The sequence below is a fragment of the Mauremys mutica genome, chromosome 15 (assembly GCF_020497125.1).
Source record: "Mauremys mutica isolate MM-2020 ecotype Southern chromosome 15, ASM2049712v1, whole genome shotgun sequence".
Classification (NCBI taxonomy): Eukaryota; Metazoa; Chordata; order Testudines; family Geoemydidae; genus Mauremys; species Mauremys mutica.
The window spans coordinates 6,656,379-6,673,103 of NC_059086.1; the positions used below are offsets into that span (position 1 = coordinate 6,656,379).

The 16,725-nt window shown below is 57.5% G+C and overlaps 1 protein-coding gene across 1 annotated transcript; it reads left to right on the forward strand.

Moving 5' to 3' along the window:
* The first annotated feature begins 1,721 nt into the window (after window positions 1-1,721).
* LOC123350506 (kelch-like protein diablo) lies at window positions 1,722-6,938 on the forward strand. The gene is made up of 4 exons (XM_044989118.1): window positions 1,722-1,903; window positions 4,532-4,977; window positions 5,366-6,265; window positions 6,889-6,938. The coding sequence occupies exons 1-4, from the start codon at window positions 1,722-1,724 to the stop codon at window positions 6,936-6,938; spliced, it is 1,578 nt and encodes a 525-aa protein (XP_044845053.1).
* The last annotated feature ends 9,787 nt before the right edge of the window (window positions 6,939-16,725 follow it).

Genomic DNA, 16,725 nt, shown 5'->3' on the forward strand with positions numbered 1-16,725 from the left:
TGATCTCGTTCCTGGAAACTCTGGAGCCTGGTTCTGTGGCTGGGATCCTGGATTCCCGATGGCTGGGCCCGAGGCCGACTCCAGAGTGACGCCTGTGTCCCTGGGGTGCTGCATGCGGCAGGGTAGGTCGGCTGCTGTCCAGGACGACGGGAATGGGGATGGGTCCCTGCTCTGGAGCATTGCAGTAGTACTCCGTGGGCTCCTTCGTGGCAGAGGAGAGGCTGGAGCTGCGGCCAGTGCCCCAGGAGCTGCTGGGAGGGGAACAGTATTTCCAGGGGTTGTTTCCCCGCTGGACCTGGTGCCGGCGCCGGGCTGGTTGCCCTGGAGTCTGGAGGGCTCTGCTACAGACAGGAAAAGACCAGCATGAGCCATGTGACCCTCTCCTGGCCTGGCCTCCCAAAGTCATCACACACACGGGCCCTTTGGATGGGAACGACCACCCCTGGCTCCTCTGGGGCGGTGACGGCACCATCCATCTCTCTCCCTGAGACAACGCCCCCACCCCATTAAACTCCTCTTGATGGCGCTGTCTCCCTGCTGCCCCCCGCCCCGCACGTCTAACAGGAGCCTGGGCTCTGTCCCCTCATCCCTGCAGGTTTCCAGGAGCTGTACCAGGCCCAGCAGCTCTGCGACGTTGCCTTGGTGGCTGCAGGACGGCACTTCCCCTCTCAGTCACAGGTGGGTTTCTGCTCCGCGCTCCCCCTTGCTAGAAGGAGCTGGGCAGGAGAGCCAGACACCCCGTGTGAGCTCTGGGGCAGCAGGGGCTCTTTGCCTGGGAAGGTGACACTGACTGGCCTGGTGCAGAGAGCCCAGAGCAGCACAGGGGCAGGGCCCAAGGGTTCTGCAGGGATTGCTTCACCCAGAGCAGAAATGCAGCCACCTCTGGGGTGGAGGGCAGCAGCTGACGGTTGCAAAACACTCGGCCCTGCCACAGCAGATTGTCTCTGTGTCTTTGGCTAAAATGTTCCCCCTGACCCCTGGGATCTGTGATATCTGTGCACGGCAGACAAGAGGCTTTAGCTTTTAAAGCAAAATTTTGCTTCTGAAAAGTACCTGCCATGCTGGCCCTGTGGGGCCCCAGGAATTCTGGCTCTTTGCTGGCGAGATCTGCCCCATTTCCAAGGGAAAATGTGGAGCGTTTCCCCCCATCTGCCTGTGCCACAAACTGCACTGGGGTCGGAGAGCGAAGCTGGTTCCTGCTGGCTGGTGCCTGTGCAGCCCACACCTGGTCAGGACCTTGGATGTCTCCCAAGAGAACCTGGTTCCTTGCAGTACGGCGGACGCCCTGCTCTCCACAGGCCCTGGGCTTTCCTTTGACCGTCTCCCATCCAAACAGTGACATTCGCTGAGACTGGTCCCGACCCGCTGTATGGGATGCCGCTCCCAGAATGACTCCATAGGGCCCTCCTGGTGCCGCCTGGGCCAGGGGTGCATCGGGATCACGGCGCTGTGGCTGGGGAGATAAGGGGACGTTGGTATATTTTGGTGAGATGATTTGAACCCATCACACCACGCACTAGATGGACTTTATCCCCCCCCGCCCCCAGCCACCCCGGTGGGATTGCAGGCTCTCCAGGGGACACCATGCCTGCTGCCGGCATGTGCGGTGACCAACACACGGAGGCTCTGGATGGTGCCATGCCAGGAGCCGGTTGAGCTGCCCTCACCTCTCTCCCTGCAGGCTGGTGTTGGGCTCGGTCAGCCCTTACTTACGGGACCGGATGACCTCCGCGGAGTCCCGGGGTGGGGAGGTTCAGCTGCAGGATATGTCGCCCTCCATCCTCCAGAGCATCCTGCACTATCTGTACACGGAGGAGCTGGCGCTGACGGCCGAGTGCGCCCAGGAGCTGTTCGTCATGGCCAGCAGGCTCCAGATCCCCCCACTCCTGGAGATGGTTGGCAGGTGACACAGACCTGTGGTGACAGAGGGTGGGGTGCGGGGAGCTATGGCGAGGGGCTGGGTGTATTCCCTGGCTACTAGGAAACGCACCAGAGCCAGGCCGCGATCGGTTCCGTGAACTTGCCACATAAGCACGAAGGGTCTCTGCGGCCGCACGGCTGGGGGCCATGAGGAGTTGGAAATGGGACCGATGGGACCCAAAGCAACTAGCGATTCTGGGGTCCTACTTGACACATCTCAAAGGGGCCTGGCTCGGAACGCGCCCTCTGAGAATCAGGCCTGTAACGGGTTCCAAACTGGGACCCCAGTCACCTGGGAAACCCCGGCCATCAACCTCCAGCTCCCCCGGTGGAGCCCTCACATCAGCAGTGTTTTGCTGGCCTCTGGGGAAAGAGGCAGGGGGGGCTCATCCCAACACTGAGTGGGACAGGTGTGCGCACCCCACAACCTGCCCCCACGGAGATTCACCCTGCTGTTACACCTAGGAGTGGGCTCAGGCAGCCAGGGAGGGGGAGGTATCTTGCAGTGCCGGGGCAGATGCAGCAGGTTTAAAACAAACACAAGGAAGTATTTCTGCAGCCGATGCCCAGTCAACCTATGGAACTCACTGCCAGGGGATGTTATGCCAAAAGCATAACTGGGCTCAAAAAAAGCATGAGAAATGTTCATGGAGGATAGGGCCATTGATGGCCGTTAGCCAAGATGGCCAGGGGCACAACCCCAAGCTCTGGGCGTCCCTAAACCTCTGACTGATAGAACCTGGGACTGGACGACGGGATGGGTCACTCGATAATTGCCCTGCTCTGTTCATTTCCTCTGGGGCACCTGGCACAGGCCACTGTCAGAGACAGGATACTGGGCTAGATGGACCTTTGGTCTGACCCATTCTGGCCGCTCTTGTGGTCTGTGGATAAAAAAGGACTGTCAAAATGAACGAGCGCCCCTGTGCCTCAGCACAGACTCGCAGCACTGGGTCTTGTCCAAGCAGCCCCCGAGTGCCCTGGTTCTACAGGCAGAGATGGGAGCACCCCCTGGGGTTATGGCCCCCCGACACTTTCCATGATAAGCCCCAAGTCTTCAGCTCTTTATAACTTTACCAGACTTTAACCCTTTGGACTGAGATTAATAGATTCTAGGACTGGAAGGGACCTCGGGAGGTCATCAAGTCCAGTCCCCTGCACTCATGGCAGGGCCAAATACTGTCTAGACCATCCCTGATAGACATTTATCCAACCTGCCCTTAAATATCTCCAGAGATGGAGATTCCACAACCTCCCTAGGCAATTTATTCCAGTGTTTAACCACCCTGACAGTTAGGAACTTTTTCCTAATGTCCAACCTAAACCTCCCTTGCTGCAGTTTAAGCCCATTGCTTCCTTAGAGGCTAAGGTGAACAAGTTCTCTCCCTCCTCCTTATGACACCCTTTTAGATACCTGAAAACTGCTATCATGTCCCCTCTCAGTCTTCTCTTTTCCAAACTAAACAAACCCAATTCTTTCAGCCTTCCTTCATAGATGTCCCAGGCCAGCCATCTGTCTTGGGATGAGATCTGCTTAAAGCTCTCAAACCATTCCGCTGGGAAGCTCGAATGCCTGCCTGGAGCAGGGACCTGCAGTTTTACAGGGAGCTCGTCTGGGCTCAGTGTGAGCCCTTTGAAAATCCGCCCACATCTGGGCACAATCTAAGACTGAAAATCTCAGTTTGCACCTGCCCTGGGGAGTAATTAGTGCCCTGGGGAGGGATAGCTCAGTGGTTTGTGCATTGGCCTGCTGAACCCTAGGTTGTAAGCTCAATCCTCAAAGGGACCCATTTAGGAAACTGGGATAAAAATCTGTCTGGGAATTGGTCCTGCTTTGAGCAGGAAGTTAGACTAGATGACCTCCTGAGGTCCCTTTTAACCCTGATATTCTGTAAGGAGGTGGAATTGAGGTTTCATGGCATATATAGCATAAAACATATTCCAGTTATGGCATATATACATTCATAAGTATAAGCAGCAAAGAATCCTGTGGCACCTTATAGACTAACAGATGTTTTAGAGCATGAGCTTTCGTGGGTGAATACCCACTTCGTCGGATGCATCCGACGAAGTGGGTATTCACCCACGAAAGCTCATGCTCTAAAACGTCTGTTAGTCTATAAGGTGCTACAGGATTCTTTGCTGCTTTTACAGATCCAGACTAACACGGCTACCCCTCTGATACTTGACATTCATAAGTATATTTCCATAAAGCCTTATGGGGTGCACCATCACACCTGGTATGGGCTTCTGAGAGCCCAGGCCTATGGAAGGGCCCTCACTGCATTGCAGATCTGCTGAGCAGCCTGGCCAGCTTAAGGAAAATGCTAACTGGGCTCTGTCCGGGGCTCCCCATGACAGGTGTCCCCTTGCACAGATGCTGACTTTCTTCTATCTGGGTGGGTGCTCCATACCCACTCCATCCTGAGGCCCCATCCCCACTCCCACCCCTGCTCTGCCCCCTCCTCCCAAGACCTCCCACCCTCTGCCAAACATCTGATCGGCAGGTGGCTGGTGAGTGCTGAGCACCCACTCCTTTTTTTCCATGGGTGCTCCTGCCCAGGACCACCCATGGAGTCAGCGCCTGTGTCCCCTTGGCTCTCCCTGCCAGGTTCCTCGTGGAGAGCATTTCCCTGGAGACCTGCCTCAGGCTGTATGCGCTGGCTCACGCCCACCAGCACCCGGGTCTGCTCCGCGCGGCCGGGCGCTATGTCAGCCTGCACTTCAGGTCCCTGTGCGAGCACGACGCCTTCCTGCGCCTGGACCCGGGCACTTTGATCGGCATCATCACCTCAGACGGCCTCGCGGTGGTTTCCGAACTGACAGTCTACTGGGCTGTGGGGCACTGGGTGAGGGCTGACCCCGCCGAGCACCTGTCTCTGCTCCCAGAGCTGCTGGGGCACGTGCGCCTGGCCTTACTGACCCCTGAGGAGCTGGCTGAGGTGCAGGCAGACGTCGCAGAGCTCTCTGGGGCTGCTCGGCGGGGGGTTGAAGGAGCTGGCTGGGGAGGGGAGGCTGTGGGAGAGTGGGGGCCTCCGGTAGGGCATGTACGAGGAGGTGATCGTGTCCGTGGGATGGAGGGGCCATGCAGGGCCGCCCAGAGGATTCCGGGGGCCCGGGGTCTTCGGCGGCTGGGGGCCCCGCTTCAGCGGTAATTCGGTGGAGGGAGGGGTCCTTCGATCCCAGAGAGGAAGGACCCCCCCCCGGCCAGCGAAGACCGAGAGCGAAGAAGCTCCGGGGGCCCGGGCCCCGCGAGAGTTTTCCGGGGCCCCCGGAGCAAGTGAAGGACCCTGCTCCAGGGGCCCCGAAAAATTCTCGTGGGGGCCCCTGCTGGGCCCGGGGCCTGGGGTAAATTGCCCCACTTGCCCCCCCCCCGGGCGGCCCTGGGGCCTTGCCGCGGGCGAGGACTTGGATTCTCCCCTGGACTGTTTCGACCCCCGCACAGAGAGGTGGGGGGCACCATTGGGCTCGGTTCCGGTGCGGTTCCCTGGTTTCGCTGCCCTGGGCCACAAACTCTATGTGGCCGGGGGCTGCGGCCCGGACGGCTGCTTTTCAACCAGCCTGCACGAATACGACGCCTGCTCTGGGCAGTGGGCACAGCTCCCCTCCATGTCCTGGCCCCTGGACCCCCACGGCTTCCTGGTCTGCAGCCGGCGGCTCTACGCCGTGGGGGGCTGTGCGGAGGCGGCTGGCAAGCTGGATTCGGCAGAGACCTTTGACCTGGAGCAGAAGCAATGGGCTCCCACTGCCCGCCTGCCCTTTCCTCTCAGCTACTTCGCCTCCGCCGCGCTCCACAACAAGCTCTACCTGATAGGTGGGAAGAAGCACATGGCGGGGGCCCTGGCCACCCACCGGGGGCTGCTCATCTACCACATCAGCTCGGACAGCTGGGCTCAGGTGCCGCTGGGCGTGGGACTCTGCCACGTGGGTGCCGCTGCCACGGCTGGCGGGATCTGTGTCGTGGCGGGCTGCAGAGACGAAGACCTCGGGGAGGAGGGAGAGGGGGCTTCTTGCCTGGGAAATGTCCAGGCCTCCCGGGCGTGCTTCTTCCTGGGTGAGGATGGCAAAGTGAGGCAGGAGGTGGCCATCCCGGCGCTTCCCCGAGCCATCGCGTCTGCTGGGGCCGTCTGCTGGCGGGGAAGGGTCTACGTGGTGGGTGGCGAGGATTCGGCCCGTTGGCTGAACACCGTGTACTGCTGGGAGCCCAGCGCCGCCGCCTGGACCCTGTGCCGGGAAGGCCCTGCCACTGCGGAGTGCGTGGGCTGGTTTGGCTGCGTGACACTGCAGGTGCCCATCAGACCCCTCCGGACACTTTTCCAGGGGCAGCCCACTGCCCCGGCGGCAGGTGGGGCGATGGGCCGAAAGCAGCTCCCCTCTGTGGAGCCCAGGCTCCCCTGCAGAGCCTCTGCAATGGCAGCAGGCGCCGATCTCCACCTCCCATCAATGGGAAAGGAGGCTTCATGTGTCCCAGCGCAGCTCCGGGTTCAGACGAGGGGATCCCCCTGACTTGACAGCCATTGACACCCCTCAAACGGTGATCCCAGGGCACCTGGGCCACGCACATCCCAGCGGAGTGACACCGGGGCGAGTCTGGGCTGGGGGCTCTGCAGGGGACCGGAGCAGCTCCCCGGAGCTCGGATGGGGCTGCTGGTTTGAGCAGGGCTGGCTCCAGGCACCAGCGTAGGAAGCCGGTGCTTGGGGCGGCCAATTCAAAGGGGTGGCTCCGGCACTCCGTCCGGTATCGGGGCGGCACGTCCAGGTCTTCGGCGGCAATTCGGCGGCGGGTCCCTCCTTCCCTCTCTTGCTCTTTGAGCTGCCGCCGAATTGCCGCTGAAGAGAGGTGCCGCCACGCGTCTTTTTTTTTTTTTTTTTTTTTTTCCACTTGGGGCGGCCGAAAAGCTGGAGCCGGCCCTGGGTTTGAGGAGGTTCTCGACTGCGGTTTGGTCCCTGCTCGTCCCCATCGCTCAGCCCACGAGGCAGAACCTGCTCCCGTCGCCCGCGGGGACGTCCTGCCCTGAGACATTATCCAGCCCTTTCTGCGGGATGGTCAGGCCGTGTTTCCTGCTGGCTGCTTTTCAGCTCTGCAATGCAGGTGAAGACAAAGGTTTAAACCAAACTTAGTTTTATTTATTAAATCCGAACCCTTCCCACACAGTCAGATTCTCTTAGGGCAAGAACAGGGCTCCGCCGTCCCTCTCTAGCCTGGGTTGCTCTTTGCACATTCTCTGCGCTAGTCCCGTCAGTTTTCCCTCTGAACAGCTCCAGAGAGGGAGTCTCTCGCTCGGCCCCGGGCATGCCCCTGCCACGGCAGACGCTCTGGCTTCCTTCTTCACACACGGTACCTCCTCTTTTCTGGATAACTTCCAAGAGTCCGGGGTGGTTGAGCTCTCTGCCGAATCTCAGAATCTGTTACAAAGGGAGCTGAGTGAAGCATCAACTAGGCAACGAGCCAAGTGAAAGATCCGGGGCAAATGCCTCGAGTCAACCGGAAACTGCAATGTTTGTTTGGTTTTTTTCCAGGTTATGGTCTTTATACCCTTTTTTAAAAGGGCATTTTTAAAAACTGAATCCAGCTAAATGGCTAAACGAAACATCGTTTCAAAACATCCTGTTTCAAAATTAACTCCACGTTTTGACTTTTTATTTTCATTTCTCTTTCGGCTGAAACTAGTCACCAGATTCAACCCGAATTTACAAACAGTTTCGTTGACCCCAGGCTGCATTCGTCGGTGAAAATGATCTGTCTGAGAAATTTTGCCCAGTTCTAGTTATAAATTCATTCTATTAAATAAAGGTGTTTGCTTTCAAAGGCGGTTGGGGGTGATTAAATGCTGCATTAATTTCCCAAAGATTGATGACCAGTGATTCACATGTACCTGTAAGCGGAGCTTTCCCCCTCCTCTCACCCTGTCTGGACCCCATTCAACGCTCCTGTAGATGCCAGATTGGAAAAATCCCGATCGCCACGAATTTTCAAAGATAATGGCCAATGGCTCTGCCAGGGCTGGCTCCAGACACCAGCCTACCAAGCACGTGCTTGGGGCGACACCTTGGGACGGGGCGGCACTCTGGGTTTGGTTTTGGTTTTTTTTGGTTCGGCCGGGCAGCGCTGGGGGGAGGCAGGGCTTGGGAGGCGTGGCGCTCGGCTGGGGCAGGCTTCAGCGGCATGGCGCTCGGGGGGGCGGGGACTTGGGCGGCACGACGCTTGGAGGGGGCGGGGGACTTGGGCGGCGCGACGCGATGCTCGGAGGGGGTGGGGGACTTGGGCGGCACGACACGACGCTCGGAGGGGGAGGGGACGTGGGCCGCACGACGCTCGGAGGGGGCGGGGGGCTTGGGCCGCCCGACCCTCGGAGGGGGCCGGGGACTTGGGCGGCGCGACACTCGGAGGGGGCGGGGGACTTGGGCGGCGCGACACTCGGAGGGGGCGGGCGACATGCGCGGCGCGACTCTCGGAGGGGGCGCGCGACTTGGGCGGCGCGACGCTCAGAGGGGGCGGGGGACTTGGGCGGCGCGACGCTCGGAGGGGGCGGGGGACTTGGGCGGCGCGACACTCGGAGGGGGCGGGGGACTTGGGCGGCGCGACACTCGGAGGGGGCGGGGGACTTGGGCGGCGCGACACTCGGAGGGGGCGGGAGACTTGGGCGGCGCGACGCTCGGAGGGGGCGGGGGACTTGGGCGGCGCGACGCTCAGAGGGGGCGGGGGACTTGGGCGGCGCGACGCTCGGAGGGGGCGGGGGACTTGGGCGGCACAACACTCGGAGGGGGCGGGGGACTTGGGCGGCGCGACGCTCGGATCGGGCGGGGGACGTGGGCGGCGCGACGCGACGCTCGGAGGGGGCGGGGGACTTGGGCGACGCGACGCTCGGAGGGGGCGGGGGACTTGGGCGGCGCGACGCGACGCTCGGAGGGGGCGGGGGACTTGGGCGGCGCGACGCGACGCTCGGAGGGGGCGGGGGACTTGGGCGACGCGACGCTCGGAGGGGGCGGGGGACTTGGGCGGCGCGACGCTCGGAGGGGGCGGGGGACTTGGGCGGCGCGATGCTCGGAGGGGGCGGGGAACTTGGGCGGCGCGACGCTCGGGGGGCGGGGCGGCGCTCTTTGTTTTCGCTTGGGGCGGCAAAAATGTTAGAGCCGGCCCTGGGCTCTGCAATCACATCTGCCAACTCCCTCAGCACTCTCTGATACATTACATCCGGTCCCATTGTGCATGTCCAGCTTTTCTAAACAGTCCGTAACCTGATCTTTCACCACTGAGGGCTGCTCACCTCCTCCCCATACTGTGCTGCCCAGTGCAGCAGTCTAGGAGCTGACCTTGTCTGTGAAGACTGAGGCAAAAAAAGCATTGAGTACTTCAGCTTTTGCCACATCACATGTCACTAGGTTGCCTCCCCCGTTCAGTAAGGGGCCCACACTTTCCCTGGCTGCCTTCTTGTTGCTAACTTGCCGTGATGAAAAATAAGAATAAAATGACCATTAGCCCTACAAGCCCTTGCACCAAAGGTGCTCACCATTCTGCCAGCGCTGGTGGTGTTGGGCTTTGCCTGAGCTGAGCCCCTGGCCCCCCCAAGGGTGTCACCTGCCCAGCCTTCCCCAAGCATCCCTTTTTGGAGGCAGCAGCCCTGGGGAATCTGGGAGGGTGCCCAGCTGGCCGGGTGTACTGGCTCCGGATCATCCTGATGTCCTGCTCTTTTGTGTCTTGGAGGTGGCAGCACTGGCCCTGCCGACAGGCGATAGCAGGACAATTCCGTACAACAATCACTAATTACTTAGCTTAATTACGACCAAAGGCCACCCACTCATGCGGTTCCACTCAGCTGTAACTGCAGGGGGGCTTGGAGAGGCTGTGTGATCCCACCGTAAGATCATTCAGGGGAAAAGTCCATCTGCCGCCTACATGGGATCCTCCTGCCAGGTGGGGTGGGCAGCAATCAGGGCTGGGTTCAATCTAAGGGGTCCCCTTAACTCGAGCCGCCACCCAGCGATCTGGGGGAACTAGAGATAAGACTTCCCCCCTCACAAGCACTGAGTCCGTGTAGAGGGAATGCTGCAGTCATCTGGGAAAACACAGCAACACAGATTCAAAAGGCACGCAAACAATAAGTAACCCCTCCCCTCCCACCCCCAGTACCTTGGGCAGTGCCCCTTGCCTCAGTTTCCCACCTTGCAGCGTGAAAGTCCAACAGGAGAATGTCCCTTCAACACGCCACTCCCCATTCCCTCCGCTGCATCCCAGGTGCCGCTTGTCCGAGGCCAGCAAAGTCCCAGGCCTGGGTTCACCTGGGCCTGGCTAGGTGGTCATACTGCTGGACAGGATCCGGGGGATCTAGTGGATCATAAAGTGAATATGAGCCAACAATGGGATGCAGTTGCAAAATAGGCTAATGTCATTCTGGGGTGTATCACCAGGTATGCAAGACACCAGAGGTAACTGTCCCGCTCTGCTCGGCCCTGGGGAGGCCTCAGCTCATAGGCTGGATCCAGTTCTGGGCACCACACCTTCAGGAAAGATGTCAACAAACTGGAGAGAATCCAGAAGAGAACAACAAAAATGACAAAAGGTTTAGAAAAGCTGAGCAGTGAGGACAGGTTTAAAAACTGGGCACGTTTAGTCTTGAGAAGACTGAAGAGACCTGAGAACTTCCAGTGTGCGAAGGGCTATTTTAAAGAGGACGAGGATCAATTGTTCTCCATGTTCACTGAAGGCAGGACACGAAGTGAACGGTTTCATCTGCAGCAAGGGAGCTTTAGATTGGATGTTAGAAAAAACTCTTTATCTATAGGGGTAGCTAAACTCTGGAGCAGCTTCCAGGGGAGGGTGTGTAGCTTTAGTGGAACCCTCATCATTGGAGGTTTTTAAGAACAGGCTGGACAAACACTTGTTGGATATAATCTAGGTTTGCTTGATCCTGTCTCAGCACAAGGGGCTGGATTCCATGATCTCTTGAGATCCCTTCTAGGCCACCATTTCTCTGATTGTTAATTGACACCAACACATCGGCGCGCTGTCCCCACCACCCCCTCATACTTTCATTTGGTTTAGCATCATAAACTCCCCACCCAGCAAATGAGGCTCGCTAGGGTGACCCCCTCAATCAGGGCACATTCAGCACAGTTTGGCTGTTCTTGAGTCACACTATACGGATCACATCTCGTTACCCCTGCTCTCAAGACTAAAGTGAATTTGAATGCAAAAGAGCCAAAAGAGATCACTCTGGCAAAGCCGGTCTGTCTGCGGATCACCCAGGCAGAGAAGGTGAGTCTATGAAAATCCAGTCTGCCCCTGAGGTCTGTTCACCTGGTTGGTCAGTAGACGGCAGGGCAGAGCCCATTCAGATCCTGCTTAAATCCTCCTCCCAGCCAAGAATGTGTCGTCCCAGAAAATTGCACTTCCAGGTCCACAAGTTCTCCCCATGGGGTCTCGGGAAGCCGGCTATGGCTGCCGCAAGCTCATGAGTGACATATGTTAACCATGCCTATTGAGAGTGGGCATTGCAGGGGGGGATGTCTCCTTGGGCTAGGGATGGTGAGGGGCCCTCAGACACTGCCATAGACTCCCGCATCTCCCGGTCTAATACTGGAAGGTCTGGGGCACCAGGGACACCTCTCATCTGTATGTCCCCCACTGTCCGGCAACCTTGGTGTGTCCTGTCTTTCTTCAAGAAGGTCTGGGAACATGTGGGACAGACTCATCACCCCAGGCTGGTCTCATTGGTGGCATGGGTGTTCCAGCAACGGGTTAGCATGGGATTTTGGGCCAAAGAAGTGGAGCTGCCACGGGTTCCACTGATGGAGGCCAGGTTGTGGGCTGTCCACACTACCACTTATGCCAGCGTAACTCGTGTCACTCAGGTTTGAGAAATCCATTAATTTGGGAAAGCAACCATCTTATGACACCCTAAGCGACATAAATTTTGCTAACATAAGTGGTAGTGTAGACATGACCTTAGAAAAAACACCCAAGCTTGCTTGAAAAATTGTCAGTGATGGAGAATGTACCCCCAACTCCTGGTAAATTGTTCCAGTGGTTAATTACTCTCATTGTTAAAAATTTATACCTTATTTCCAGTCTGAAGGCCACTTTTAGAAGTCTTTTCTCCAGGGGTCTTTCAAACATACCAAACAAACTAAGACTTGCAGTAAGTTCTTGTCTCCCACAACTTCCTCCATAAGACGTTGAAACGTGGCAGGCAGTCCAGAAATCCCTTGGGACAGGCATTCAAACTGGGAGAAACCTAACAGACAGTCTGTCTTCCCCTTATCCTCCACTTCAGAGATCCAACACTGAGAACCACTGGATCCCTAATAAACAGTTCAAGGCCTCTTGTACTCATGCCATGGTGTACAGGTCAACTGCAATGTGCCTATTTCAGATTTGGTACTTGATACACGTCTGGATTTTCCCACTCTCGTTTGGACTGTAACCCTTCTGCCAGGTGGAGCCAGCATCAACCAGGGCCAGGTTCAATATCTAGGGGTTCCTTTCCATCGATCTAACACAGAACTGACTCAAGCCCCCACCCAGTAACCTGGGAAAATTACACACCACCGCTGGTGATACTTCCCCACTTGTAAGCACAGAGTAATAAAAGGAGGGAAGTAACTTGGAGTTAATTTGGGTTCATAAACATAAACCAGGAGTAAAAGACCCACCCCCAACTACACTGGGCAGTGCCCTTTTCCACTCAGGTCCTTAAGTCCAGCAACCCAAAAGTCCCTTTCACGTGCCCGACCCCTCTCTGCACACCCACTCAGTTTGCTGGCCTTGGTCAGTACAGACCCAGAGTTCAGAGGTGCATCTGCAGAGTTCACCCTGGGTGAGAGATAAAGAGGCATCTTACTTGCTCCACTGGTTGCTCACCTTCCACCTGTTCTTGTTATGCTCCTTCGTCGCGGCCCGCCACTGCCACTCGCTCATCATGCCTCTCCACTGCCACCCTGCTGCACGCTGCTCTGTCACCTCCCTGATGGCCACTCATCATGTGTCTCTGCCACCTCCCTGCTGGCCACTCATCACGCCTCTCTGCTGCCACCCTGCTGGCCACTCATCTCGCTTCTCTGCTGCCGCCCTGCTGGCCACTCGCTCATCACGCCTCTCCACTGCCACCCTGCTGGCCACTCATCACGCCTCTCTGCTGCCACCCTGCTGGCCACTCATCTCGCTTCTCTGCCGCCGCCCTGCTGGCCACTCATCACGCCTCTCTGCCACCGCCCTGCTGGCCACTAATCTCGCCTCTCTGCCTCCACCCTGCTGGCCACTCATCTCGCCTCTCTGCCGCCGCCCTGCTGGCCACTCGCTCATCACACCTCTCCACCGCCACCCTGGTGGCCACTCATCTCGCCTCTCTGCCGCCGCCCTGCTTGCTGCTTATCATGCCTCTCCACCGCCACCCTGCTGGCCACTCATTCACCAGCTGATTGTCAATCACCTTCTGCCTCTCTGCTGTGACCTCTGCACATCAGTCTCAGGGCTGGTCTACACTAAGGGGAAAAATCGATATAAGATACGCAACTTCAGCTACGTGAATAACGTAGCTGAAGTCGAAGTATCTTATATCGATAACTTACCCGTCCTCACGGCGCGGGATCGATCTCCGGGGCTCTCCATATCGACGCCGCCACCGCCGTTCGCGGTGGTGGAGTTCCGGAATCGATATAAGCGCGTTCGGGGATCGATATATCGCGTCTAGATGAGACGCGATATATCGATCCCTGAAAAATCGATCGCTACCCGCCGATACGGCGGGTAGTGTAGACGTAGTCTCAGTGATTTTCAGCTCTTTGCAGGCTGGGCAGAAACACTGCCCCATTTCAAATTATTTTAGTTCTCAGTGATTTTAGTTCTTAGCCAACATAGTAAAAACAGTCCTACCATAACCGGTTACAGCTCTGATTGAGCAATTAAAATAACAAAAGAAGCTCCTAATGAAGCCTATTTAGCTCCATTCTTTGAACAGTAGGAAAAAAACAGGTTAAGCCAGTCTAGAGAGGCAGTTGAACCACCTGCTCAGTGAGGTTCTCTCGGCCAAGTGTGAGCCCCCCCCCCCCAACGCATTTGGAACAGGTTAAGTGCAGTCCTGCTTCCCTGCATTCCCACAATAATCACCACATTGATAACAGCATTTCACTACCCCTCCATTCAGTACTAACGTGATGTGTGACCTGTCACGGACTCACAGGTCGTGCCCACTCCTGGCCCCATACAGTCCCTGGGGGGAACCCCCTTCAGTGCCACAGCCCTTCTCCGGGGTCCACTCTCTCTCAGGGGTTAAGCCCTTCCACCGCCTGGAACCGCACCTCTCTGAGCCTTAGCACGTCTGTCTCTCGCCGTGGGCCCCCTCAGGGAGTCCACTTGCTCTGGACCCCCGGGGGCCTCCACGCCCAGAGGGAATAATGTGCCACCCTGATCTCTAGACCGGAGCAACTCTCAGCCAGCGTAAAACAGGAGGGTTTATTGAGCGTTGAACACAGCGCAGGAAAATCTCAGAGCCCTTAGGCCTGGCCTCCCTCAGCACAGCACATCTAAGTCTCTCCTGCAGCCAGGTGGGCTCTGCCTGCTCCCTCTCTCCAGTCCAGAGACCCCCTGCTTCCCAGCTGGGCATCAGATATCACCTGCCCCAAGCCCTGACTCTGTCCATTGTCGGCTGTCCAGCTAAACAGTGTCGCCTGGGCCTCCTCTCCTCTCAGCCGTCCTTTGTTCCCCACTGGCTGGAACCAGTTGGTCAGTCACCAGGGTCCTCTCTCTGCAGCCCATTGTCCTCCCACTGGCCAGAACCGGCTGTGACTCCCGAGCTGGGCCTCCCGGTTACCAGGTCACCAGTCGCTGGGGTATCCAGTCTCCTGGCCATTGGCTGGGGTCCCGAGTTCCATTGCTGGTCCTCTGTAACAACAAACTCCCTCTCCCATCACCTCGTTAAATCAGTAACACCCAGGGACACTGCGTCCCACCCCTTCTGCATACAAACCATAGAAAAAACCAAGAAAATCCCCCACTTCATCACATTTCTCCCTCCTTCAAGTCTGAACTGAGCAGGGTCACTTAGCCAATGACCTGGGGAAGTTCAGGGCTCCCGCCCCAGTATAAAGCATTGGCTATAACACTGGCCCTCCCCCTCACATGGACCACCTCCATGTCAGACCCCTGGAGGAGCAGGCTGTATCTCAGGAGCTTGGCATTAGCCCCTTTCATTTGGTGCAGCCACATCGAGGCGAATGGTCGGTGTACACAGTGAAGCGCCGCCCAAATAGATACGGCTGCAGTTTTTTAAGGGCCCACCCCATGGCCAGGCATTCCATCTCCATGGCCGCACAGGTACGCAATGGGGTGTCTCTCTCTCTTAGTATCAGTTTGCATCAGCACCGCCCCCAGCCCCGTGCCTGATGCATCGGTGAACACCAGGAAGGGTTTGTTAAAATCCGGGTTTACCAGCACCGGGCTTTGGATAAGTGCCCCCTTCAGCGCACAGAGAGCCCTCTGGCACTGCTCGGTCCAGACCACCTTGTCCGGCTTTCCCTTCCTACACAGCTCCATCGGGGAGCTGCCAGGGAGCTAAACTGTGGCACAAACCTCCGGTAGTACCCAGCCATCCCAATGAGTCAGCGAGGGACGCAGGACCTCGCGAGGGAGTGACCAAAGCACCAAGGGTGGGGCTTGACAGGGCTGGGTTGGAGCCTCCGTCCCAAGATGGGAACACTGAGGCACTGCCAACCAGGACTGTACCTTCAAACCCAGCAGCTGAATTCCAGATGGAGCTGCATGAGGATCCCTCCTTAGAGAAGCTCAGGGCGCTTGGTGGCCACAGCGGTGCAGGATCCCAGCGGGAGGACCTCCGGGAGAGATTCCTGTGGGAGAAGGGATTCCTGTACTGGGAATGGGCTGCTTCGGGGCAAACTGAACCTCGGAAGGTCAAGAGGCCTTCCCCAGGGGTACCACCTCAGACTGTTGTACTTGGCCCACGATATCCCCCATTCAGGGCATCAGGGCATCCGACGCACCAGGCAGAGGCTGCTGTAGAACTTTTACTGGCCTGGGATCTTTGACGCTGTCCAACAGTATTGCCGGCCCTGTGACTCCTGCCAGAGAGTGGGGAAGGCCCAGGATAAGTGTAAAGCAGCTCTGAGACCTTTGCCCATCATAGAGGAGCCTTTCCAGAAGGTGGCTATGGACATAGTGGGGTCCCTCAGCAGGGCCACCTAGTCGGGGAAGAAATACATTCTGGTGGTGGTAGATTTCGCTACGTGCTACCCCGAGGTGGTGGCCTTGTCGTCCATTGAGGCAGACACTGTGGCAGACGCACTGCAGACCATTTCCAGCAGAGTGGGGTTCCCCAAGGAGGTCCTTACAGACCAGGGGTCGAACTTCATGTCAACCCTTCCAGAGCCTGGTGTGACGTTATTGATATAATCTGGGACCATATAGAACATGGTTGCAACCAAGGTTCAGAAGTGGCACCCAATCTTGTGTAAAGGGGGTCATATAGGGTGTCTAAGACCAGGTTATGGGTTGCTGGTTATGATTATGCTGTCTATATGTATGTATCATTTTGTAGTTGAAGTTATGAGTATTGTCTCTATACTGTCTATATTTTAAACTTATGCTGTGCTTCTGGGAAACATCAGACAAAGTTGGTGTTAGCTCTGCCTAGCCTGCTTGATGGCCCATTAAGGACCATCAGCTACACAACTGACCCATTGAGAGAAGGTGGATACGCCTTGTAACTCAGCAAAGTATGCAGGGACTTGCCCATGTGACTCCAAACTCCATTTTGCTGTAATTTTCCACAGTAAGGACAAAGAGGTTCTTAC